Here is a 27,242-nt window from a genome sequence, read left to right as displayed (position 1 = left end):
AATCAATATTACACTGTATGTTAAGGAACTGGAATTTAAATAAAAACTTGACAAAGGTAAAATAGAAGGGACAGGACAGCTGCGCCTGGAAGATTGTTTGCCCACATGTGGCTTTCAGTTATGTTGCTTATTTCCGCCTTGCGGATCCATGTCATTTTGTCTCCTTGATTTGATCACAGATAGAACCCTAACTGCAAAGGAGTCTGGGAAACATTATTTCTAGATTTCCAGTTTCAAGGTTATGGGAACACATCATACAAGGCACTAAGAGAATGTGTTTCAGAAAGCCACTTAGTAATATCTGCCATAGAATTATAAAGAAAGAAAGGGAGGGAGGTTGAGAGGAAGGGGAGAACGAAAAACCCTTTTTCTGTGACTCTCACAGTTTTAATCTTACACTCAAATTCTTCACCCAATTTGAATTTATTTTGTGTATGGTAATGGCATAGGGATCTAATCTAATTTTTTCCAAATGGATAGCAATTTCTTAAATAATTTCTTATTTCTGCTGATTATTAATTGCCAACTTTTTCATGTATTAAATTCTGTGACCTCTCTGTTCTTTTCCATTTGTTTATTTGTGTAAATCTTAAAGTATCAAATTTTTTCTTTAAAATAACTTTTTGGGGAGCCCTGGATGGCTCAGTCATTAAGTGTGTGCCTTCGGCTCAGGTCAAGATCCCTGGGATCAAACCTTGCATAGAGCTCCCTGCTCGGTGGGAAGCCTGCTTCTCCCTCACCCACTCCCCCTTCTTGTATTTGCTCTTGCTGTGTCTCTTTCTGTCAAATAAATAAGTAAAATCTTTTAAAAAATTAAAATACTTTTTTAATCTTTATTACTTACAAATAATCTTTTATTTCTTGGATGAAGTTTATAATAAGTTTGTTTGCTTTTGTTCATTTGTTTTACTCCATCTGGAAATTTGATTGAAATTGCAGAAAGTTTTATATTCATTTAGGAAGAATGATAACTTCACTGTATTGAATGTTCCTTTCTAATAATATTTTCTGTCCATTTGTTCAAGTTCAAGTTTTCTTATATACCATATAGATTTCTCTATCTAGAATTAACAAACTGCTTATTATTTATTTCTGTATTCTTCATAGCTTTTATTGCTGTTACAAATTTGATTCTTTTGCCATATCCTTTTCTAACATTTATTGCTGGATATATAGGAATATTGTTTTGTATATATTTGTATCACATCTATCTAATTAACTTTACTTTTTGCTTATATTCCTATGTAAACATTTATGTCACTTGTGTATTATACTAATTTCATCTTTTCCCTATTGGCTGTTTAGCAAGTCTGTTGAGGGGCTTTTGTAAATAAAGTTTGAGATCAAAGATGGTGGTGATGTAGGAGGACCCTAGGCTCCTCTTGTCCCATGAACACAACTAGATAAATGTCAAATCATCCTAAATATCCTAGAGACTGGGCTGAAGACTGACAAAACAAACTCCACAACTAAAGGGAAAGAAGAGATCACATTGAAGAAGACAGAGACTTAGACAAAATGCAAAGATGAAGGAATTTATCCCACATGAAAGAATAATATAAAGCCACAGCCAGAGATCTTGGTGAAACAGATATAAATAGCATGTCTGATGGAGAATTTAGAGCAACAACCATTAGGATATTCACTGGGCTGAAGAAAAGAATAGAAAACACCAGTGAGACCCTTACCCTAGAGATAAAAAAGTTAAAAAAAAAAAGGATCAGAGATGAAGAATATAATAAATGAGATTGGCAACAGGCTTGATTAAATGAATTGCAGGCTGGAAGAAGCAGAGGAATGAAGTGGTGACCCACAAGATAAAATAATGGACAATAATTAAGATGAAGAAAAGAAAGAAGAGTATACAACATGAGAATAGATTTAAAGAACTTAGTGACTCCATCAAACATGAGAATAGACTTAGGGAGCTCAGTGACTCCATCAGTAATAACATTTATATTATAGGAGTCCCAGAAGAAGAAGAAGAGGAGGGAAGGGGGCAGAAAATTTATCTCAAGTAATAGTAGCAGAAAACTTCCCTAATCTGGGGAAGGAAATAGACATCCACATCCAGGAAGCACATAGAATGCCCATCCAAACTATCAAAAGCAGGCTAGCACTGAGACATATTGTAATTAAATTTGCAAAATATAGTGATAAAACAAAAATCTTAAAGGCAACAAGATAAAAGAAGTCCTAGAGAGTTCCGGAGGACGGGAATACAAATGGCGGCCTCCTGGTCTCGGGCCGGAGGAGCCGAGAGCCCAGGGCCCCACTCCTCAGTGCGCCCTCAGAGAACAGCGCCCAGTTACTCCCGTCTGCCTGACCTCCGGCCGCGCCCCGAGCTCACCGAGCCTGTGACCGGTTCAAGATCAACTTATTTAGCTACTTTTGAACTTTATGGGCTTCCCAGAGGAGAGGAAGAGCAGAGGCAAATGGTAAAATATGAAAACGTTTCTTCCTTCATCAAAACAACATAGGTTCTTTCCCAAATGGCAAATATGAAATTGCGAAGACCTTATGAAACTGTTGTCATCTCTCTCATGGGAAGTCAGCAGCAGGCAGTACTAGAGCAATAGGGAAACAAACTTTTACTTCCCTACTTGATGCATTTCCTTCAATCAAGTCTATCCCAGGAGAAGAAGGAACAATGTTTTTTGTCAAGCCAAACAGCAGGCTGAGAGAAACATCACTTTTAACTTAGGGATAGAGAAGGAGAAAAAAATAGGCCCAGAAAAAATAAGTTTACTGTATATTCAGAATCAAACTGTAAGTCACATCCTACCATATTCCCATGTGTTGAAATGGCATGTTATTTCTGGACCACAGAAAGTAATTGGATTACTGTAGCATAGTATTGTACATATCCACTCTATGTTTTCTCTTCTCTCATTGATAATTCAACTCCATTTTAAGAAATACACTATCATGGAAATTAAAAAAAATAATTCCTCAATTATTGCACTGTTATAATCAATTTTGAATTTCATCATGAATGCAGAGAAAATAAAAGTTATATTTTAATGGGTAAAAAAAAATAAATAAAAAATAAAAGAAGTCCTTAACTTATAAGAGAAAACCCATAAAGCTAGCTGGAGATTTCTCAACAGAAACTTGGCAAGCCAGAAGAAAGTGGCATGATACATTCAAAGTACTGAATGGGAAAAATCTGCAGCCACGAATATTCTGTCCAGCAAGGCTGTCATTCAGAATACGAGAGATAAAGAGATTCCCAGACAAACAAAAACTAAAAGAATTTGTGACTACTAAACCAGCCCTACAAGAAATATTAAAGGGGACTCTTTGAGTGCAGAAGAGAAACCAATAGTGACAAAGACAGTAAAGGTCAGAGAAAATCTCAAGAAAAAAATGACAAAATAAGTAAGAAAATGGCAATAAATACCTATGAATAATTATGAATGTAGGAAACAGTCAACAAACCAAAAGACAACCGACAAAAGGGGAAAGGATATTTGCAAATGACATATCAGATAAAGGGCTATTATCCAAAACCTATAAAGAACTTATGAAACCCAGTTTAAAGAATAAATAATCTAATCAAGAAATGGACAGAAGACATGAACAGACATTTCTGCAAAGAAGACATCCAAATGGCCAACAAATACATGAAAAAGTGCTCAACATCACTCAGCATCAGGGAAATACAAATGAAAACCACAGTGAGATACCACTTCACTCCAGTCAGAATGGCTAAAATTAACCAGTCAGGAAATGACAGGTGTTGGCAAGGATCCAGAGAAAGGGGAACCTTCCTTCACTGTTGGTGGGAATGCAAGCTGGTGTGGCCACTCCGGAAAACAGTATGGAAGTTCCTCAAAAAGTTGAAAATAGATCTACCCTACGACCCAGCAATCACACTACTGGGTATTTACCCTAAAGATACAAATGTGGTGATCCGAAGAGGCACGTGCACCCCAGTGTTTATAGCAACAATGTCTACAATAACCAAACTATGGAAAGAATCTAGATGTCCATCAACAGATAAATGGATAAATAAGATGTGATACATACACACACACACACACACACACACACACACACACACACACAATGGAATACTATGCAGCCATCAAAAATGAAATCTTGTCATTTGCAATGACGTGGATGGAACTAAAGGGTATTAGGCCGAGCGAAATAAGTAAATCAGAGAAAGACAATTATCATATGATCTCTCTGATATGAGGAATTTGAGAGGCAGGACGGGAGTTCATGAGGGGAAGGGAGGGAAAAAATGAAACAAAATGGGACCAGGGAGGGAGACTAATAAGAAACTTAGTCTCACAAAACAAACGGAGGGCTGCTGGAGGTGGGGGGAGGGATAAGGTGGTTGGGTGATGGACATTGGGCAGAGTATGTGCTATGGTGAGTCCTGTGAATTGTGTAAGACTGATTATTCACAGACCTGCACTCTCAAAACAAATAATACATTATATGTTTATAATTTAAAAACAAACAAAAAAAGTTACTTTGAATGTAAAAGGACTAAATGCTCCCATGAAGAGACATGGGGTGTCAGAATGGGTGAAAAAAGATAAGACCCATCTATATGCTGCCTACAAGAGATCATTTTAGACCTAAAGACACCTGTGGATTGAAAGTGCAGGGTTGGAGTTAGATTTATCTTGCAAATGGATATCAAAATAAAGTCTGAGTAGCAATACTTACATCCGACAAACTAGACTTTGCTGTTCTTGTATTGTTTTTTATCCTGCTTTGTTATCAGAGTAGTACTGGCCTCATAGATGGATTTTGAATGTGTTCCCCCCATTCCATTATTTGTAAGATTTTAATAATGATTGTCATTAATTTTTTTTAAATGTTTGGTAGAATTCACCAGTGAAACCATATGGTCTTGGGCTTTTCTGTGCTGGGAGATTTTTGATTCCTAATTCAACTTTCATTCATGTTATTGGTCTAAGAAGATTTCCTCTACTTGTGGGAGTCAAGATTCATGATTCAATCATAAATAACTTGTGTGTTTTTAGGATTTATCTGGTGTTTTTTCTATATTATCTGATTTGTTGGTATATAATTATTTATAGTAATCTGTTACCACATTATTTCTGTGGTTATCTGTTGTACTGTTTTCTCTTCCATTTCTCAATTTGGTTTCTGAGCCTTCTTTTTTTCCTTAGTTAATGTAGTTAAACTATTACCAATTTAATTTTTTGGAAAAAGTGGTCTTTACTTTTAATGTCATGTTACAGTTTATTCTAATCTCTATTTTATTTATTTATGATTTTTCTTTGTTATTTCCTTCCTCTAAGTTTCAGCTAAGTTTCTTCTTTTTCTAGTTCCTTGTGGTGCAGTGTTGTTTATTTCAACTTCTTAATACAAGCATTTATAGCATAAATTTCACTCTAACATCTGCTTTTGCTCCATCCCATAGGATTTGGAACATTGTGTTTTCTTTTTCTTTTGTTTTGAGACATATTTTGAACTACTATACAGCAACCTATTCCTGTTTGATTTCTTATTTGGCCCATTGCTTGTGCAGTAGTGTGTTGTTTAATATTTACATATTGAATATTTAATATTTTTAAATAAAAAGCTGTATTGCCACTAGCCATGGCTTGTTATCTATAGCACTTTTTCCCTTCAACAGCAGACTTGAGTAGTGTAATAGAGACTATGTGATCTGTAAAACCTCAAAGGTTTACTATCTGGCTCTTTATAGAAAAGGTTTGCCAGGTCCTGCCATAAAATATCTATAAATTTGAAAATTTTATTCTGGCTTTGTATTGTCTTAGACTACCAGAATAGACAAATAATAGCAATAATGATGAGATTTTTTGACTTGTATCCAACTTTAATAGAGCAGTTTCTGTGTTTTACAATTAGAATCATGGGTGCCAGGGGCACCTGGGTAGCTCAGGAAGCATCCAACTCTTGATCTCAGCTCAGGTCTTGATCTCAGGGTCAAGAGTTCAAGCTCAATGTTAGGATCCATGCTGGGTGTGGAGCGTACTTTAAAAAAGAAAAAAGAAAGGGTTCGGTAAATTCCATCTAAGAAAGAAAAAGAAAGAAAGATTAATGGTTGCCATTGGTTTCTGATAGATACCCTTATCAAGTTAAGGAAAGTAGGAAAGAAAGGAACTATTTCAACTTTGAAATTAAGGTTTTGATTAAGAGGAGCACATACTGGATTTAATCAACCACCTACCTGTTCACCGTGCATTAAGATGATAATATGGTCTGTCATTTAATATTTAAGTTCGTGAATTACTCTAATATATTTCCTACTGGTAAGCTGTCCTTGCATTCCTGTTTATTATGTATTAATTCTTTTGTATATTTCTGGAATCGATTTTCTAAAATTTTATATGGGATTTTTGCATCTATCTAAGTAGTATTAATTTTTCTTATTTTTTGATTGCTTTTTTAATAGCAACCTATTCCTGTTGCTATGTTATCTTAAAATCCTCTGAAGGCAGCAGTTGAAATTTTTCAAAAATTTCTTTTTCATTTCTCTCATCAACTCTGTATCTTCAGGGGTCAGTGTCCTGATTTTTAGTCTTGAGGCTCCCATGCTCTTGTTTTTTCCTCAAATATTTCATGACCCTTGTTGTTGATTCATAATTTTAATGAAAGGGCTAGAATAATATAGGAAAATCATATGGATTTACTTGGCAGCTGTTACAACCCTCTTTTTTGGCTAGAAAGCTGACTGTAGGGTTGTTTCTATAATTGAGTGTGGGGGTTAAAGACAGGCAGCTTTCCCCTTTGGTTTGTATAACAGTGAGGCATATAAATTTCACCCCTCCATAAATGCTGTTTACTGAGGCCAGCAAAGCTTTGTGCAGGAGGTGGAGCACATGAGAGTTCTTAGTGCATTTCACTGAATGTGAGCATTTCTCTTCCCACTCCCTTCTGATTGACTGATTGAATGAAGTGTTAGCTGGTTAGATTGGAATCTGCCTGTATGTCATGCATTTCCAACTTTCAGGGCACCACTCTCCTTGTTTTGGGGCACTTAATACTCTGCTTAGGAACCATTAAGACACTTCCCATGTTATTTAAGGCAAAGATTCTTGCTGATTTTAGGCTGGGGCAATTGTGACTGCTCATTTTTCCCTGTGACACAGAAATTAAGTGGTCCATAGCACTCAGTCATTTAAATAATTACTCCTCCAGTTGGGGTGCTGCCTCCTTGCTGACCTTGAGCTTGGGTGTTTTCTTGGCTCTCTCTTAAGCAGCCGTCCCCTAGACTGTTTCCTTAGCCTTACTATTCACTATTACAGTCCCTTCTCCTTAACATCTTCTAGAAATTCCTCAAATTTTTTTAGTATGGTGATGCCACTCTTCCTTGCTTTCCAGACTGTTACATAGTCATTTCCTTAGACTTTTAGTAGAGAGTGTATATTTACTGCCTACTATTTGGAACCAGAAGTTGTCATTTTATTTTATTTTATCATAAATCTGAGCTTAAAGGATAGGAAGAATAAATATATTTATCCCTGTGCCTCTTTGCCCTTGAACTTTTCCCTCCAGCTCCTGGCCCCAAAAACCTGCTTTCAGTTACTATAAGTATTCCTGTTCTAGAGTATCGTGTAAATGGAATTATACAGTATGTAGTATTTATGTTTAACTTCTCTCATTTAACCTAATATTTTTGAGATTCATCCATGTTGTTCTGTATATTACTATTTTTTCCTTTTTTATTGATAGTAGGATTCTGTAGAATGAATATGCCACAATTTGATTATTCACTTACCAGTTTTTGGTTTTATGAATAATGCTGTTGTGAACATTTAAACATATGTCTGAGTGAGCATGTATTTTCACTTTCCTTGGGTTAATACCTTAAAGTAGAATTGCTAAGTTGAGTGGTGAATGTATGTTTAATTTTATAAGGTACGGCCATATTGTTTTTCTTTTTTTTTTAATTATTATTATGTTCAGTTAGCCAACATATAGTACATCATTAATTTTTGATGTAGTGTTTTTCAAAGAAGCTATACCATTTTGCAATTCTACTAGCAATGTATGAGATTCCAGTTGCTGTACAATCTCATCAACACTTGGCATTGTTGGTCTTCTTTTTTTTTGAGATATAACTGACATATAGCTTTACATTAGTTTCAGGTGTACAACGTAATGATTCCATATTTGTTTATATTGTGACATGATCATTATAGTTCTAGTTAACATCTGTCAAAATTTTTTCTTCTGATGACTTTTAAGATCTACTCTCTTAACAACTTTCAAATATATAATACAGTGTTACTAACTATAGTTACCATGCCAGACATTACTCACCTGTGACTTATTTATCTTATAACTGGATGTTTCTGCTTTTTGACCCCCTTACCCATTTCACCTGCCTCTAGTAACCATCAGTCTGTTCTCTTGTATTTATGAGCTTGGGTTTTTGGTTTGGGTTTGTTTTTTTTTTTTTAATTCTACATCTAAGTGAGATCATACAGTATTTGTCTTTCTCTGTCTGTGCATTTTAAATTTACCTACCTACATACAAAGCACCACTGTGTTCCAGTTACTATGCCAGGGCCTGACTATGCTAATTTAACTCTCAAATTAATTTGATGAATTAGGTTTTCTTATTCCCATGTTATAGATGGAAAACCTGGAGTTCAACAGGTTAAGTTGCTCATTCATGCAGTAGTTAGGACTGAATTCAGGTTTGATTCATCCAGTGTCACATTCACACCCAATAAATTTTCTGATGATAGAACAGGACCCCCAATATATACCATTTGAAAGATGATCAAGGGTCATTCCAAGCTCCGTATTCACTGTTTTTATTTTCTTAATATATGAATTAAGTAGAGAATTGGCTCAGTGGTTTAGCCAAAACTGACATAGAACTCTGGAGCATTCTGTGTTTTCAAGTACATCATTTTCATTCTTTTTTTTTTTTTAAAGATTTTATTTATTTATTTGACAGAGAGAGAGATCACAAATAGGCAGAGAGACAGACAGAGAGAGAGATGAGGAGAAGCAGGCTCTCTGCTGAGCAGAGATCCCTATGCGGGACTCGATCTCAGGCCCCTGGGATCATAACCTGAGCCGAAGGTAGAGGCTTAGCCCACTGAGCCACCCAGGCGCCCCTTTCATTTTCATTCTTTATTTGTGCTCTCCTCACAACTGTAAGAGAAAAATTTTAAATGTTATAGCTGTAGACTGGGTGTGATCCCATGTAGTCTAAATGGAGAAAAATAAAATTAAAAGGTCTCATTTTCCATATATAAAAATAAAACCTATAGGAAATTGTGTGTAAATAGCCTTCACAAGAAAATTGTGAGCCATTAAATATTCTCTTATATCCACAGAACTGATAGGTGTCCTGCTTTGTTTCATAAATGTCCGATCTTAACTAGTTTGCTGTTTGTTATGCTCTGTAGTTAGGTTAATTTCTGTCTAGTTAGCTTATTCAGGGACATAAATTTCTGTACTTTTCATGACAACCATCTCATAATTATGGCAAAATAAATTATTATCAATGCTGACATTGTTATAGATTATATATTTAATGATGTAATTACTAATAGTAATTAATAATAAGTTAGTGATCTTTGTACTTCCTGATGTGTAGGAGAATGATTAAATTCTCCATAGAAAAATCATTAACTTTTAAGTTTTTTTAATGGTATAATTGTATCATTATCAATATTTAATTTGCCATTTCCTAGTTATTGTCTTTAGGTGGCTGCACACTAACATTTTCGGCATTTCTATGCACTGAATTTTGACATAAACTAGTTATTTGCCCCTGTCTGATACTTATCTTTTCAGAGCTTCCATTCCTTCACATGCAAATGGGGATAATATATTTTGCATAGAAAAAATACATCTCTGTTTGTAAGATATGTGCGTGTGTATGTGTGTGTGTGTTTTTCTCAGAGCAGTAGAAAGGATAAGAGGAGGTGTGGCATATAAAACATACTTCGGGGTGAGTAGGTGGTACAGTTGGTTAAGAGTCCAAGTCTTGGTTTTGGCTCTGGTCAGGGTCTCAGGGTCATGATCTCAAGGTCATGAGATCGAGCCCTGCATAGTGTTCTGCACTCAGCATGGAGTCTGCCAGAGAGTCTCTCTCCCTTGGCGTCTGTCCCTGCCCACTGCACACATTCTCTCCCGCTCTCTAGGATAAATAAATAAATATTTTTTAAAAACATGGTATAGTGCTTGACACACAGAAGGTGCTCTGGAATTCTGTGCGTTATGACTCTTTGTTGTGCTTCTGTACTATTGCATAACAAACTACCTCAAACTTAGTTCTATAAAATACACAGTTTTATTATAGTTTTGAATTCTGAATTCTGAAATTCAGACAGGCCGCAGCAGAGCTTGCTTGTCTCAGCTTCATGAGGTCCATGACCTCAACTGGTAAGACTTGAACATCTGGGGGTGACCCAAACAGCTAGACATCTGGAGGGTTTTTCACTCACCTGCCTAGCCTGGGATTGGTGATGAGAGTCCTCCTGTGGCTCTTCCAGGTGGCTCAAGCTTCTCACACTGTGGCACCTAGACTCCTATATTGAACATCTAGAAGGGAGTTCTGAGAGGCCCAGCGGATGGCTTTTGAAGGCCTACCCTCCAAAGACACACAGTGTCACTTATATTGCTTTGATCAAAGTGATCATGAGTCTGCTCCGATTCAGGGGAAGGAGACGTAGATTCCACATCACAATACAAGAAGTCTCAAAGAACTGGAGGCATGTTTAAAACCACCAAGCATCTGTCATCGTTATCATCATTATACTGTGAATATGCTTTTTATATATGAGTGAAGAAGGAAAGTACTTCACAATCCTATAGGAATTGAGTCAATATTTGCTTCAAGAGTTTACCAGATACCCAGGACAGGAACATTAACTGACCTTGATTCCCCAATACTTAACATTAAACACTACATTCTTTTTCATTTTGTACTTCAAACAATAAAAAGATGTGATCATTTCTAATGCACTTTTTACATTGAGACAATGCAGGGTATGGGAAGTGCCTTCTGTCCTTGTGTTTGATGTAAAACACAAGCCATTTGTGTCTTGCTAAAAGTTTTGGTTTTCATAATCCCTTTACATTATTTATTTTTGGAGTTTGCCATCTATTTATAGAGCAGTGGTTCTCAAACTTTAGTGTACAATAAAATCATAGGGATAGCTTGTTAAAAAGATTATTCATCCTCAACCCTGGAGTTACTGATGAAGTAATTTTGGAGTGGGGCCCAAGAATTTGCATTTCTAAGTGTCTGGGTACGCTTCTGCTGCTGGTCTGAGGACCCACACTCTGAGAACTACTGTTGAGGAGGAAATGCTCAGCTAAACCCTCAGATCAGCTTTGGCCTCACTACATTATTCAAATCTATGAACCTGCCATGTACTTTCAAGCATCTGATAATGTTCTTGATAAGATATATGTATGATCTAAATGATGACAATAGGGCATTTACCATGTATCAGGCATCTAGTAAAACCTTTTCACATATTAATCCTGATAAAAACCCAGTGAAATATTCCCGTATTATGGATTTGGACACTGTAGGTAGTTAAGGTTTCCCAGCCTCACACCCACAGCAAGTGCAGAGCAGAACACAAGTTTTTCAGAATCAGAAGTGTATGTTCATGCTCTTAGCTGCTACATGTCCTTCCCTCTCTGACTGCCAAGAACTCCTCACCCCAAAAGTATTAATGTTCTCTCCTCTCTGATCCTGTATTATTGTATTCATGTCTCTTTATGTTGTTATGTGGCATTAAATTACTTGCAAATCGTCATCCTCTTTAGATTGTAAACTTCATTTGTTGGACATATATTCGGAATATGGATCCCACTGCTTACCAGAGGGTCTGACGGAGTTTGCGTTACGTTAATGGTTCTTGAGCTAATGATGAATTCATAAGTGGAAAATCCTGATATAAAACCACAACCTATCATTATATAAGTAAATGAGCTTATGTGAAAATGAACAATAACTTTGTGTATGTGTTAGTGTGTCCCCCATTTCTCTAGGGCTTACTAACCTAAGGGAACAATTGGGAAATATGGTTATTACAGCAACATAAGGAATAGCCCCTGCTTCAGCCACCCTAGATGGTATCTCTACACCCCCACCTAGTAGGCTTTTCCAGGCTCATTCCTGGAGCCCTGAGCTCATGTGAGCCCTTGGATATGACTGTCATGAACCAGGGAATGCAGTCATTCCTGCTCTGATGCTGTCTTCGCAGGCTACTAATTTTTCCTGTGGCCACTTTGCTTTTCTCCTCCCTGAAGTGGCAGTCCTGCCTTCGTCTTTTGACCTCTGTGCAGTCAGTGTGGCCTCAGCTGTTTCCCTGGGAAGTTCCAGCATATTCCACAAAACAGAGACTTGTGTTCTTGGTTTCCATTAAGGTCTCAAAAGATGTAGTCTTTGTTTTTTCACTGATCTCCCTTTTTCAACTCATGGCCTCCCCTCCCCCACCAGTTGCAACAAGAACATCCAAGGCCCTGTGTGGTTTCTCTGGTGGGAAGGGATGGGGCAAGAGTGAGGACCCTGGTCTGGAGACAGTTGACTAACAGTATTCCATGCTGTCATCACTATCCTTCTCCTCTCCAAAGCCATGATCTGACCTCAGCCTGTGTCCTTGCACACAGAACTTCCAGGCTTCCAGGAGGCCAGAAGATGGCTATGGCTCCAATTGCTTAATAGTATGAGGACCTCTACTTCCTGAGCTCTTCCATCCAAGCCAGGCCTATTCTGTGTGCTTTATATGTGTTAATTAATAGAATTCTCAATTTGACCCCATGAGGTAGCTTTTTCCACCCCTTTTTCAACAGATAAGAAAACTAACACACTGAGAAAGTAGTAACTTGGCCTAGAGTTACAGAGCAGTGAGTGGCAATGCTGGGCCTTGAGTCCAGGCATCCTGGTTCTAAACTCTAGTCTTGTTCCCGGGGAACGGTCTTGTCTGTCCCTTGCAGTTCAGTGGTTTCCCAGCCTGAGGCCCTAGATGGGCCCACATATCATTGAGAGGGAGACAAATGCACACAAAACAGAAGCCCACACACACACCACACCCTAGCTACTTAAGGAAAGTCATTTAGGACAAAAATATTAGATTTTTTTGTTTTATTTAAGGAATGAATCATCTTAATATTTTATTTTATTTTTAAAGATTTTTTATTTATTAATTTGACAGAGAGAAATCACAAGTAGATGGAGAGGCAGCCAGAGAGAGAGAGAGAGGGAAGCAGGCTCCCTGCTGAGCAGAGGGCCCGATGCGGGACTCGATCCCAGGACCCTGAGATCATGACCTGAGCTGAAGGCAGTGGCTTAACCCACTGAGCCACCCAGGCACCCAGGAATGAATCATCTTAAATATGGGGGAGTCAAGATTCAGTTCCTTTCTTTGAAATAGAGTGAAAAGTATTGTCAGTAGCATCTTTGAATTAGTAGAGAGGTAATTTACTAGGAGACTTAGGGAAAGAATTAAAACTGGGCTGTCACTGAAAAAAATCTCAAATGTACCTCAGATTTTTCCAATGTAAATTTTTTTCCAGGACATGTTTCACCGTGATAGGTTTTGCACACACCAGCAGTCACGGAGATGGCTGCAAATAGTTCCAAACAGAAATAAATGGCACAGTGGGACACACACTGCTTGAGCTCATTAATGCAGAATTTACACACCTGACCCTTATCATTACCAAGAGCCCCAATATTTGGGGGTTTCTAGTGACAGGTGCAGAATATTGACCATGATACAGCAACAGAAAACTCCTCCTCACCCCACAGAAAGTCAAGAATTGGTTGATATTTCCAGTGTTATCCTGAAGCCATGCTGGATGTAATTTTTCTGCAAATGCAAACATCTGGCTCTTAGCATCATATCTCGAAAAGAAGAGCAAACCATAAATTTCCAACAATAGACACTTGATTAGATGATGGTGCAGCACATCCACGTGAAAGATGCTGGAAGCCATGAAAGTGACTTTGGAAGAATTCTGAACAAGCACATTTAATTGCTGTGGCCCCAGAAAAGTTGTCTCTGTTATCTCGGTTTCCCACTCATTTCTGAAACCCTCTGTTGGCTCCCACCCTCAATGCTCGGGAGATAACTGGGGACTTACGTGCATTTAAGCCAAAGGTCATTTTTCAGTTCTCATCTTGAGAACATTCAACGTGTCTGTCATCTTTCATTGATTAGTTCATTAACGTTTTCTTTTTTGGAAGTGGAAAGATGCTGCATTGAATATTTAGAAAGATTTTAAGACCTAAGAGCACAAAGTGATTGATAGAATTACATATCATTTCTTGTTAGTATTACAAGTAAAACCTAGTCTTCACAAATTGAGAATCTAAAGATGTTAAGACGTGCAGAACATGTCAGGACACCCAGTCACTCACTACCCAAGGCCATACACTCTTGTTCCTTAAAACCCTTAGAGTTCACAGTATAATTTTTAGGCTTATCCAAGAAAGTTGGCAATTCTTGTTTATTTCTTACTTGGCTAAATACAAAGATTTATTTTTCTTTATTATCTTAAGTGCTATTGGAAGTTAAATTACTTCTCTTGATTTCCAGTAGAAGCTTTGGATAGGTAGGCCTTTAGGACCTAAAGGCAGTCTTTAGTGATGCGTAACCTGCCATTTCAGTCTCTTTTCACTTTGAAAATTACAATCTGAAAGTTTGGCAATGAATCGTATAAGTAGCTCTTCCAAATAATAATACGATATACTTATAATACTTATAATATTTATAAGTGGAAAAGTGTAAAAAATAATAGTGGATGATTGGTATACATTCTTAGGAGATAAAAATATAAAACTTTAACAGACACTACATAACCTAGCAAGTATTGTGTTTCAGATTTAAGGTAGCTACATCACAAAGTAATCCACACTACAGAGTTCTGTTTCTCTGTGTGTGTTTGAATGTGTGTCATCTCTAGGCAGATGCATTGTGTGAGTCTGAGTGTATTTTCCACCCACGCTTCTGTGTGATTTGGGGCCCATGACTCAAATTCCTGAGCACATGCTCCTCATCTGTGAAAATGGGAGAAATATTTATCCCCACATGGTTTTTGTGGGAAATAGATGATACAACATATCAGCAGTTCACAAGATAAGATTTTTTTCTTTTACACCGTCTTTGTCAACCCCTACTTTTTATCTCCTCTGTTCCTCTTGTTTTGTTTTATTTTGCCTTACTTTTTTAAACTCAGATCTGTCTTTTAAAGATTGGTTCTCGGGGCGCCTGGGTGGCTCAGTGGGTTAAAGCCTCTGCCTTCGGCTCGGGTCATGATCCCAGCCGCCTGGGATTGAGCCCCGCATCGGGCTCTCTGCTCAGCAAGGAGCCTGCTTCCCTTCCCCTCTCCCTGCCTGCCTCTCTGCCTACTGTGATCTCTGTCTGTCAAATAAATAAATAAAATCTTAAAAAAAAAAAAAAAGATTGGTTCTCTTAGTTTCAAAACTTCAGCAACAGCAAAAAAAGCAAGAATTGTACAACAAACATCAATATTCCCTTCACTCATATTCACTAATTACCTACATTTTATTGTATTTGTTCTATTTTTTCACTGTTTGTCTCTTAAGAACAAAGACCTCTTACACAGTCATGATACAATTACAACACTCAGGGAACTTAACTGATTTAATGCATTTTCTGTTATATAGTCTCTATTCAAATTTTCCAAATTATTCCTATATCTTTTTTTTTTAAAGATTTTATTTATTTATTTGACAGAGAGAGAACAATTACAAGCAGGCAGGGAGGGAGGCAGAGAGAGAGGGAAGCAGGCCCCCTGCCTAGCAGCTCGATGCGGGGCTCAATCCCAGTACCCTGAGACCATGACCTGAGCTGAAGGCAGAGACTTCAATCCACTGAGTCACCCAGGCACCCCAGCCTATATCTTTTTTTATTTAAACAGTCCAAACCAGTCACTTCGTTGTTTTGAAGAATATCCCTCAATTTGGATTTGTCTGATTGATTCCTCTTGGTAGAGTCAGGCTAAACATTTTGGTGGCAGCATTATGGTGACACCGTGTCCTCAGTGCATCACTTCCGGGACAATGGTGTCAGCTTGTCCCATCAGTGATGATCCTAAGTTTGATCATTTGGTTAAAGTTGGGTCCACCAGATTTCTACATTTAGAAAGAGGTAAGTAACAAGTGTTACTTACTGTGTTGCTTCTAAGTTAAGTATTTTGGGATCTTACTCAGCCGTCTCACCTACCCCGGAGCTTGACTTAGCCGAGTAGGGAGTTACTCTGAGTCAATATCATTCCCTAACCATCTTTCATCCATTCGTGCCGACATCCACCATTTATTCTTGCCTCCACTAAGGTGGTTGTAGAATCATTGTCCTTTTTTTAATCTATCTTCCCTTAGCTTCATTTCTTCTGTGCTGTTGTCCCTTAAAACATTCATTTATTCAGCAGATACCATTGAAGGTCTTCCCTGACCAAAGCGGGCACTAGAAATATAAAGGTGAATGCTGCCCTCATGAAGCCTAAAGGAATATATTATATTTTATTCTTTAAAAACTTATTATTCATCCACTCACTGAACAAATATTTGCTATCACTATCTGCATTGCCCTGCTTGTTGGGATCTAACAGTGAGCAAAAAAACAATCAATTCCTGATTTCATGTAGCTTACATTCTAGTTAGTAAGTGGAGAGAGAACAGAAGCAGGGAAAAGAGCTGATTTTGAAATAGGTCAGGGAAGGCCTCAGTATTGAGGGAACATGCAAGGAAAGACATAACAGCAGGGGAGAACAAGCCACTTAAGTGGGGAACAGGTGTTCCAGACAGAGAAAAGCATGCGCAAATGCATGCTTATGGTGTTCAAGGAACATCTGTAGGCTGGTGTGAGCAAAGAGTTAAAAAGAGAGAAAACCAGAGAGGCAGGGCGGGGTGGTGCTAAGTACTAGTTCAATGTGTGAAATAAGCGAGAAGTTTGGGTTGGCAGCATGCACACAGTATTTAAAGCCTGAAGCAGCATGATGTCTGCTAGGGAATGGATGTAGGTAAAGGCCAGGAGAAAAACTAGATCAGGGAGAGGAATAGAATCAATGGAGGAGAAGCAGATGAGAGGCCAGTGAGATAGATGGTTCCAGGATATCTGGGGCCTAAATATTGTACAACTAGGGAAAACTCTCTAAAAATAGAATACAAGGGCACCTGGGTGGCCCAGTTGATGGAGTGACTGCCTTCAGCCTAGGTCATGATCCTGGAGTCCTAGGATCGAGTCCCACATCAGACTCCCTGCCCAGTAGGGGCTCTGCTTTTCCCTCTGACCTTGCCCCTCATGTTTGATCACTCTCATTCTCTCTCTCTCTCTCTCTCTCTCTCTCAAATAAATAAATAAAATCTTTTTAAAAATAGAATAAAAAATTATGAATAAAAAGTTAGGAATGTGCGGCTGGGCGGCTCAGTCCGTTGAGTGTCCGCCTTCGGCTCAGGTCGTGATCCCAGAATCCTAGGATTGAGCCCCACATCAGGCTCCCTGCTCAGTGGGAGGTCTGCTTCTCTGACTCCCACTTTCCCTGCTTGTGTTGCCTCTCTTGCTGTGTCTCTCTCTGTCAAATAAAATTTTTTTTAAATCTTTTTTTAAAAAGCAACAGAAGAAAATATTTATTTAGAGAAAGGAAATCTCAGCAGATTACCAATTTTTTAAAAGCACGTATCAAACATCACAAAATACAAAAAATAATACTTATTTTTATTATTCCTATTACTTATCTGATACAATTTTTTCCTACATTTTGGCTGCATATTCTTCGACCACCTCTCTATGAGGGTGAATTTGAAATACAATTTTCTATAGAGAGAATAGATAATTTAGTCTTTCCTCCAGCACGGTTGCTCAAAAGTAATTTTATTATTGATAACTTTTAGAAAAGGTTTATTCAGTCTCATAGCTCTCTGTGGTAAGACCTCATCTGTAACTTCCTCTGTGGTTTCTTCCTCTGGCAGTGTGTGTCGCCCAGGAGAAAGACCTCAGAGAACTGAGGTGTTTTCTCTCACTAGTTGTGGTGTGGGACCCCATGGCTCCCAATGGCCCAGGAAGCAGCTGGTCCCACTCAGCCTGGACCAAATGGCCATCAGTTCTTTCTACCTCCGAACTGCTAGGCTGGTCCTGGGGACAATGGAAGGTGGCCATGAAGGTAACCCCATGCAAGGAGCAGAGAAGAACAGTGTCTCCTTCAGATCTTCTTCTTGGAATAGAAGGTAGATTCCACAGTCCTTGAGATCTATTATGGATCTAACTCTTGCTAGAGTCCAGGTGAAGTGGAGGTAGTGCTGGCAGCCCACTGGCCCCACTCTAAGCCCTGGAACCACTACCAGAATCATTTTCCAATATGAGAACTATGTTCCATACTGCTGCAGGGGTGCTAGAAGAGAAATGCTGTCCTAGAAAGGACTACAAATGAGGAGCCCTGAAGCTTAGGGTTTTTTGGCTTCAAGTGAATTAGCCTCTATTAGGAGGCAAAGCAGGAAGGAAAGCTTTTATGGAAGCTAGGTGAAAAAAGTATTTCCGAGAGAGTGATAAATGAATGGTGATAAATGTTGTTTAAGATGCTAAGAATCAATCATTGGATTTGGCAACATGAAAGTCATTGTTAATGTTGACACACAGCTGGGTGACATGCGGGAACTAAAGTCCAACTGGGGGATGTTCTGGTCAGGGTTGGGCTGCTATAACAAAAACATGAACTGGGTGGCTCACACAACAAACATTAATTTCTCACAGTTCTGAAAACTGGGAAGTCCAAGATGAAGGCACCAGCAGATCTGGTGTCTGGGGACAGCCCTCTTCATGGTTTGCTCGTGGCCATCTTCTTGTATCTGCACATGGCAGAGGGCAGAGAGAGGGAACAAACTCTCTTGTATCTTTTCTTACAAGGGTGCTAATCCCAACATGAGGGCTCCACTGTCATGACCTTATTACCTCCCAAAATCCCCACCTCCAGAGACCCTCACACTGGGGAATAGATTTCAACACATGGACTTTGAGGGGACACAGATACTCAGCCATGGCAAGATAGATTGAGGAGAAAATAGAGATGAGTAAGAGATGATGATTATAGATAAATGTTCACAGGAGTTTTCTGTATGAAAATAAATATCCATAGTTTTAATTTATAAGTGAGTGGACAATATATTTCCTGTTTTCTATTTTTGTCTCTTAAATAAAAACCTTAAATTATGTTGTCACTTTAGTTCGATGATGGTGGATCCCAAACACAAAAGCAGCTCCCCATTCCTGATACGGATGCTCAAAATAGACTTAAAAGGCAACTTGAGAGAATCTCGAGATTTTAAAATTCACTTTTCATGGGTGCCTGGGTGGCTTAGTGGGTTAAGCCTCTGCCTTCAGCTCAGGTCATGATCTCAGAGTTCTGGGATCAAGTCCCGCATCCGGCTCTCTGCTCGTCAGGGAGCCTGCTTCCTCCTCTCTCTCTCTCTCTCTCTCTCTATCTTTCTCTGCTTGCCTCTCTGCCTACTTGTGATCTCTCTCTGTCAAATGAATAAAACCTTTAAAAAAAAAAATTCACTTTTCAGCCTATGTATATCCAAGTGAAAGTAGTCCACCGCTTGTCTCCCCGAGATATAGAAAAGCCATCTAGACAGATGGAAGTGAGAATATTGAGTTCATATAAATTTGTGTCGCTGTGTAAACATGCTGTTTACTTCTTAGTCTTGTTGAACATTGTTGGGTCTCTCAGCCATCTCACGTTTTACCTACCCCAGGACTTGACCTAGCACAGTGCTGCACTCCGCCCTCCTCCACCCTCCAGTCACTCAAAAACAAAGCAATCTGGAAGTAAATACATTTAAAAATCATACCTTAAAAAAATTTGGTAGCCCATCTCGTGTTCTATGTATGTGTCTAATTCTACGCTGTGACAAATTCTAAGGCTTTTGAAAGCATCTCCTTAGAATTTTTAAACTGTGAAATAAACCATGTCATTTCATGATTCCTTTTTCAGGTACAAATTTTTTTTTTCCATTTAACTCTTGCCATCATAATATTGCTTACCATAGAATGCTGTTGTCTTGACTGTTCCTTTTGTGTAACCAAACATATGCATATCCCTAGCATCCACATGAATTTCCTTTGTGATTGTAATGTTTGGTCTGTTGTCCATGTGATCACAGTGATTACCTTCCAACTTAATAACTATTAGTTTATTTCTCAAAATTTTCACTTATCTCAGGTGTACTATAAAAAGTCTGTTAAGTTGGCCCAGGAGATTTCATCTTAGTTCTTTCTTGAGTATTATTTGATTTATGTAAAAGTTTAGAGATGCTTCTGTTTCCTGTTTTATGTTACACAGAAAATTTAGTTTCTCCTTACCCCCAAACACTGCAAGAATTTTAACCACGTGCTGTGTTGTTCCGTGAACCACTTCCTCTTGATAAGTGCTTTCATTGCATTTGGGGGGGGGGGGGACCCTACAGTGAAAGAATCAGGTAGAATTCAATATTGTCAATTATTTTCCAGTCACACTGTATATTAGCTACGTCACAGTTCCCACTAGCATTTGTGATCTTCTGGATACTACACTCTGTATTCCATACTGTGATCTCTATAATGAACAGATTTGTTTTTTTAATTTTCTCTTCTTTAGTTTCTGTAGTTGTAATGTGTGGGCTGTTTTTTTTTTCCTTGAAAAAGAAAAAAGGAACACTGCTATTTTTTTAATTTAAAAATAATGAAGATACCAAAGCAAATTCAAATAGAGCCTCAAATTTTTCAACCTTTTTTCTTATGAATTCTGCTGTACTTGGGCTCAGGCAATCTAGCTACAGACTGAAAGTATGACTTATCTTCACTAAGAATATAGATAGAATGCAGCTCAAAAGTTACAGTTTCAATGCAAAGTTCCAAACATTTTTTTTTTACTATCTTCAAAATAAAGACATACAGTATGTAGATAAAGTCTAAGTATTTAATCCTTGACACATTGAAGAAGAGAAATACAGTTATGGGAACCTCTTCCAGGGGTTTGTAAACAGTATCTGGGATCAATAAATATTTGTTGACTGACTTACATTGTATAGCCTTAGGCAAGTTACTTAACTTCTAGGTGCCTTAGTTCCCTCATCTGTGAACTGGGGAAAATAAAAGTGTCCATCCAGGGTGGTTGTGAGGGCGGAGCTCATCTCATCAGCCAGGACATGGCACAGAGTGAGAACGCCTAACAGTGTGTTGATAGTTATTTTGATTATTATCAGGCAGATGATGAAAGGGGAGATGGCTCTCTCTCTCTCTCAACCCACAGCCATGCACAGAACACAAAGAGAAGTAGCATCTGTTCTGGTGGAATTTTGAAGACCAGTTCTTTTTTTTTTTTTTTTTTTTTTTTGGTAAGATTTTTTTTATTTATTTGACAGACAGAGATCACACTGAAGACCAGTTCTAACTTGTCTGAACTTAACTGACTGATTCATTTTAATGATCAGGAAGTCCTTTTTTTACACATCCCTTGTTACTTTATTGTTTTAATTTTACTAGAAGATATTCTTTCATTCTGTTATTGGTACCAGTACCTAATTCATGTAAAGATTATGCACAATTAAGAGCACAGATGAAAAGATGAGCCTTGCAAAACATTCAAATTAAACCATCCACACATATATACCTTAATCTGGTGCTCCAAGAAAGCAGGCACTTGACAAAAGCTCCTTATAAAGATGTTTATAACACAAGATTCTTCACTGTATTGATGTTGACTGCCATATCTAGGTCATTGGGGGTAGATTAATAGAGAGTTTCTATGTGGCCTGAGCCTGCACTTCATTTCACTTCTTCCCATTAATCTGGGAGGGCATTTGGTCTCTCTGGGCTTCCAACAAAGCATTTTTAAACACAAAGATGAACAAGATCTGATCTGGAAAGAGGTTTAAACACATTAACAAAAAAGAGTGTGATTCACTACGGCAAATGCTATTACTAGTGCGCATGTCAAGCACCATATGCTATTTTATTTAAATGTCACAACAATTCTATGAATTATATATTATTCCTCTCATTTTACAGACAAGGAAACAAATCTAAGGAGGTGAAATACCTTATCAGGTCTGTTCCTGGGGCAGGAATTTATTGATACAGTTACCAAGGACAGGGGACAGCAAATCTGTCTACAGGCTATGAAGATGCCATTGTAAAGTATTTACATGAGAGCTGGATTTTGAATAATTAATAGGATTTTATGAAGGATAGGTAGATAGGGAAGCATATTACAAAGACACAGAGAATTTTTTAAACCTCTTCAGACAATGTCAAAGGCTAGTATCAAGGACAGGCTGAGACCTGAACTCTTTACACTTCACCATGATCACAACATGTTTTTAAGCAAGGGAGTGACAGATTCAAATTTGTATTTCAAATTCATTGTGCTGGAGGTGAAGCTTAAGGGGGGATCCAGGAAACTGGACATTGGATGAGCTGATGAGGGGCAGAACCATAGCTTAACAGTGAGGTTGAAGGAAAGGAGAGTGCTCTAAAGGAAAAACTAACAAGATTTTTTGGACTGTTAGATGGAAGAATGGGAGGAGTCAGGGACTAGGCCAAAGTTTCTAAATCAGGCTAATAAGTGAATGAATAATGACCATTAACTGAGTTAGGGCTCATGCGAGAAGAATGCACCAGAGGGACAATAATAATAGAAGGGCTCATAGCAGAATGTTTTTAGGCAAGGGACTCTGACAGATAAAATAAGGTCCTGATCTAGGTCCAAAATTATGGCTGGAATTGCTAATCCATTGTGTGGATAGATTTTTTTTTTTAAAGATTTTATATATTTATTTGATAGAGCTCACAAGTAGGCAGGGGAGCAGGCATGGGGGTGGGGGCGGTGAAGCAGGCTCCCCGCTGAGCAGAAAGCCCGATGCAGGACTTGATCCCAGGACCCTGAGATCATGACGGGAGCCAAAGGCAGAGGCTTAACCCACTAAGCCACCCAGGTGCCCCATGTGAATATTTTTTTAAAATATGTATATTTGAATTTTATCTATGAAATTTATATACATGGAGAAAAGAAATCACTTGAGGATAAAAACTGAGGCTTAGAAATTTGAGCCTTAAGGAAGCACCGAGCATTAGGGCAAATTCTGTTGTCATTCAGACAGTCTTTCTAAGGCAGAATTTCAGTCTGGTTATGCAGCCTCAACCACCCACCCCTCTCCTAGCTAGCTATTTCCTCCCCTCCAGGGGAAAAAAAAAAAAACTGTCTGGTAAAGTATATTCCTTTTTTTTTTTTTTTTTAATTAAGAGTTTGTTGTCCTTCCCAAGACCCAAAAGGAACTCAGAGATTACGTACTCACAGAAAGATGTTAATCCCACGAGATCAGGATGCGAACGAACACCGCTTGTTTTGCAATCGGTTGCTGGACTGAGGCAGCCCCACCCTCGCTCTTTGGGTGCTAATCCAAGTTACATTTTAGCTCTCAGGGCTGGGTGTTCTCTCTCTGGCTCTCTCTCTTTTTTTTTTTTTTTTTTTTAATTTTATTTATTTATCAGAGAGAGAGAGGGGAAGAGAGAGAGCACAGGCAGACAGAATGGCAGGCAGAGGCAGAGGGAGAAGCAGGCTCCCTGCTGAGCAGAGCCCGATATGGGACTCGATCCCAGGACGCTGGGATCATGACCTGAGCTGAAGGCAGCTGCTTTACCAACTGTGGCTCTCTCTTTTTAATCTTGACTTTGACCTTTGGAGGATGCCATGCATACAAATAGACACAACCCTATTTTTCCTTGCGGGGAAATATGTGTATGTATATATGTGTATGTGTATACACTGTATGTATCTTGTTCTGTCCATCCCCAAAATGAGGTTTTCTTGTAGGGAGGATGAATGTGTGAGATGATTGTATTTACAGATTAATCTAAATTTACATTAATAAAGGCGCTTAACTCAAATGTCTTCCTGTTTTCACCAACGTTGCAATTGTTTTAAACCACAATTCATTCAAGAGCAGGCGTCCTTATGCCTGTAGGGACACAGCACAATCTTGATGTTGTCCACTCCTTTTGATAATCCAGTACCAACAGACTCCTGGAAAAGGGAATGAAAGGGCAGGGGGCAAGATTTTGCCAGATGAACACGGGAAGAGTTTCAGCAGAGGTTGTGAGAATGCTGTTGGTTTTGAGTTATTTGCATCTTAGGTGTGAGATTCACCCTGGCACGTCCCTCGCCCACCGTGTGTCAGTGGTGTGCAGGCTGAGAAACTGAGGCCTTTGCACTCAACAGGTTTTCTGACTCATCCGTATCACATTTCTTTTCATGAAATTCTTCATCATTTTAGTGTTTTTCTGAATTTAATGATTTAAGAAAAAGCTTTAATGGCTTTTAATGGCAGGGTTCTTATTTTTAATGGCAGGGTTCTTATTATTAACATCATCTTTGGTTTCTTTGAGTTTTTTTGGAACACCGGCTGGCACTTTTGAGGTCGGCAAATAAATTTATTTTTTTCACTCTGAATAGATTACTTTTCTCTTATGAAAAATTTAAAATGTGTTAGCACTAAGATTCTTTTTTAATTTGAAATACAATTTACATATCATGTTAGTTTCAGGTGTAAAAGATAGTGATTGGACAATTACATACTTTATGAAATGTTCACCATGATACACTTACTCTTAACTTTCCCTGTTAATAATAATTCTTCTGAAGGATTTTTGGGGTTTTTTTGGTCACATCGTACTGCATAATATTCTAATGAAAATAAACTCATATAAGTATTTCTGGAATTTTATTGTTTATCCTGCCAGTTTACTTTTATTAAAGTAATAAATGAATCATCCATGTTGAGATTTTGAATACCGGATGAATTGTTGGAGGGGACAGCGTGTGAAACCATGAGTATTTTGTTGACTTAAATACTTTCTTTTCTCCATTTTGTAGGTAATTTAAAGAAGGGAGGGCATGACTTAGGTGCTTTGTAAGCAACTGAGAGGGAATAAAACCACATGAAAGTGGCTTCCTTCCCCAACCAGAGGCAGGACCTGTCTGCGGCAGTCTTTCCTTCCCTGACTTTAATAAACACTAAGCCTGGCAACCTGCACAAAAATAGGACTTTCTTCTTTGTTATTCCATCTTTGCTCGCTGATGCTATGTTTACGTCCTCCTGACTCAAACTTTCACCAAGGACACCTACAGTGTCTGCCTTACTTGTCACGCACCTGAGTGCTCACCTCCTTACGTCCCATGGTCTGACCCTGAGCATTCACTGAATGGCTTTAGATTCAAACACATGCTTCCCTGGCCACGTGCCTGTTTACCTGGTTCTTTCCGACGTGTCTGCTGGTTAGGATGTGCTTGTCCCATGGTCTCATTGTCCTCTCTTATTTTAACTGAAGTCCCCTCCCCATCCTTTCTGATCAATCTAGTTTTGTAGATAATCACTTTGTCCACCTGGCCCTGCAGAGACTGGTCTAGTCTGAGAAAATAGAGTCCAAGTGTTGCTCTGAGACAGTTTTATGGTTGGGTTCAGTCTTGGACCAAGCAAACTGGAGAGAAGGTAGGCATGGAATTTCAGGGTGAAGTGAGCTTTTCTCTCCAAAGCCTTCTTTTTTCAACTTACTTGCCCATGGACAGGGCTCCTGGGGAAAACAAAGAGGTGGGACATTTATCCAGGACCAGGTTTTTATTAGACTGTTTATATGTTTTTTTTTCCTTTTTCAGATGGGTGAGTCAAACGAAGATATAGACCAGATGTTCAGCAATTTGCTGGGAGAGATGGATCTTCTAACCCAGGTAAGGACTCCTTTTTAACTTTCAAATTAGTAAAAGACAGGTTTATAGAATTTGATTTTAATATGACAAGAGAGCTATCTTTAAAAAAAAAAAACTGGAGAATGACAATATTGTATCTTCCTGATATAACTGTAAGAGTGATAGAGAATGAAACAAAGCTGTTTTCCTGATTGTACTCAAGGGGGTCAGTTAATTGACTGCATTGACATACATTCTGTTATCGCAGTTCCTGTGCTTATCATGTTCAGATATTTAGCCAATGACAAATTTTCCCCAACCAAACCCACACAACCACCACTACTAAACAATTATTCCTGCTGTTACTTTTATATAAAGATTAGCCAAGGAGCACCTGGGTGGCTCAGGTCAGGATCCCAGCATACTGGGATCAAGCCGAGTATCAGGCTCCCTGCCCAGTGGGAAGCCTGCTTCTCCTTCTCCCACTCCCCCTGCTTGTATTCCCTCTCGCTGTGTCTCTCTGCGTCAAATAAATAAATAAAATCTTAAAAAAAAAAAAAAAAAAAAAGACTAGCCAAGAAAATCACATGATCTTTTGTTAGAAGTACCAGTCTTTGAGGAAATGCTACGTTTTTGTTTTTTTTTTTTAAGATTTTATTTATTTATTTGACAGACAGAGATCATAAGTAGGCAGAGAGGCAGGCAGAGAGGGGGAGAGAGGAGGAAGCACACTCCCTGCTGAGCAGAGAGCCAGATGCGGGGCTTGACCCCAAGACCCTGAAATCTTGACCTGAGCTGAAGGCAGAGGCTTTAACCCAGTGAACCACCCAGGTGCCCTGAAATGTTACATTTTAAAGGATAAGTGGGAGTTGTTGTGACTTCTGATTAGTGTGTAAAAACTTAGTCCTCTCAGAGTGGCATGAAGAGCACTCACACAAGCATCACATCTAAGAAAAAGCCCCTTCCACCAGGACTAGATTAACTCAGAAAACCCCATTGTTGGGCCGACTGGAGCCGTGGGGCTGCTGACCTGAGGACCAGTGATCCAGATTACAAAGTTATGTGAGCATTAGTGTGTCTTGTAGTGTTCTCATAAATGCTTCTTTGATTCAGAGCATAGTCAGCTCATAACTTTCAGTATAATATAATAAAATAAGAATAATCTGATATTTTTAAATAAGACAAGGATCTTAAAAGTTTCCTATAAAATAATCGAAGAATAGTCTATGTTTTTTTAAAAAATATATTTATTTCAGGAAAAATAAATCCATTTTAGTTAGCATCTGCTTTATAGTTCATGTAAAATTCAAGGAAGTTTGGACTCTGTGAAGGAAGAAACAAAAAATGAGACAGTAGGCTTAGATGAAAAGGCTGCTGATTAACAGTGTTAGGATGGTCACCACATTCCTGCAGAGGGGACTTCTTACGCTGCCCATGAGAGTTAAGGGTTCGGGTGAACATTTGTGGTCTCCATCCATTCACTCACTTCTACTCCGGTTGGGAGAGTGACTGTTCTTTTTCTTTTTCTTTTTTTTTTTCTTTTCTTTTTTTTTTTTTTTTTT

General features: G+C 38.5%; 1 protein-coding gene across 1 annotated transcript in view; it reads left to right on the top strand.

Annotated features, from left to right (window-relative positions):
• The window catches only part of APBB1IP (amyloid beta precursor protein binding family B member 1 interacting protein), a 108,952-nt gene that overhangs the window by 20,659 nt on the left and 61,051 nt on the right, over positions 1-27,242 (top strand). The window contains exon 3 of the mRNA XM_059404153.1: positions 25,651-25,722. Coding sequence (XP_059260136.1) covers positions 25,651-25,722 — 72 coding nt within the window. The remainder of the gene's footprint in view (positions 1-25,650; positions 25,723-27,242) is intronic.

The sequence above is a fragment of the Mustela nigripes genome, chromosome 6 (genome assembly GCF_022355385.1).
Source record: "Mustela nigripes isolate SB6536 chromosome 6, MUSNIG.SB6536, whole genome shotgun sequence".
In the NCBI taxonomy this organism is placed as follows: domain Eukaryota; kingdom Metazoa; phylum Chordata; class Mammalia; order Carnivora; family Mustelidae; genus Mustela; species Mustela nigripes.
Note: the sequence above shows the minus strand (reverse complement) of the source record. Positions and strands in the feature narration are given on the sequence as shown.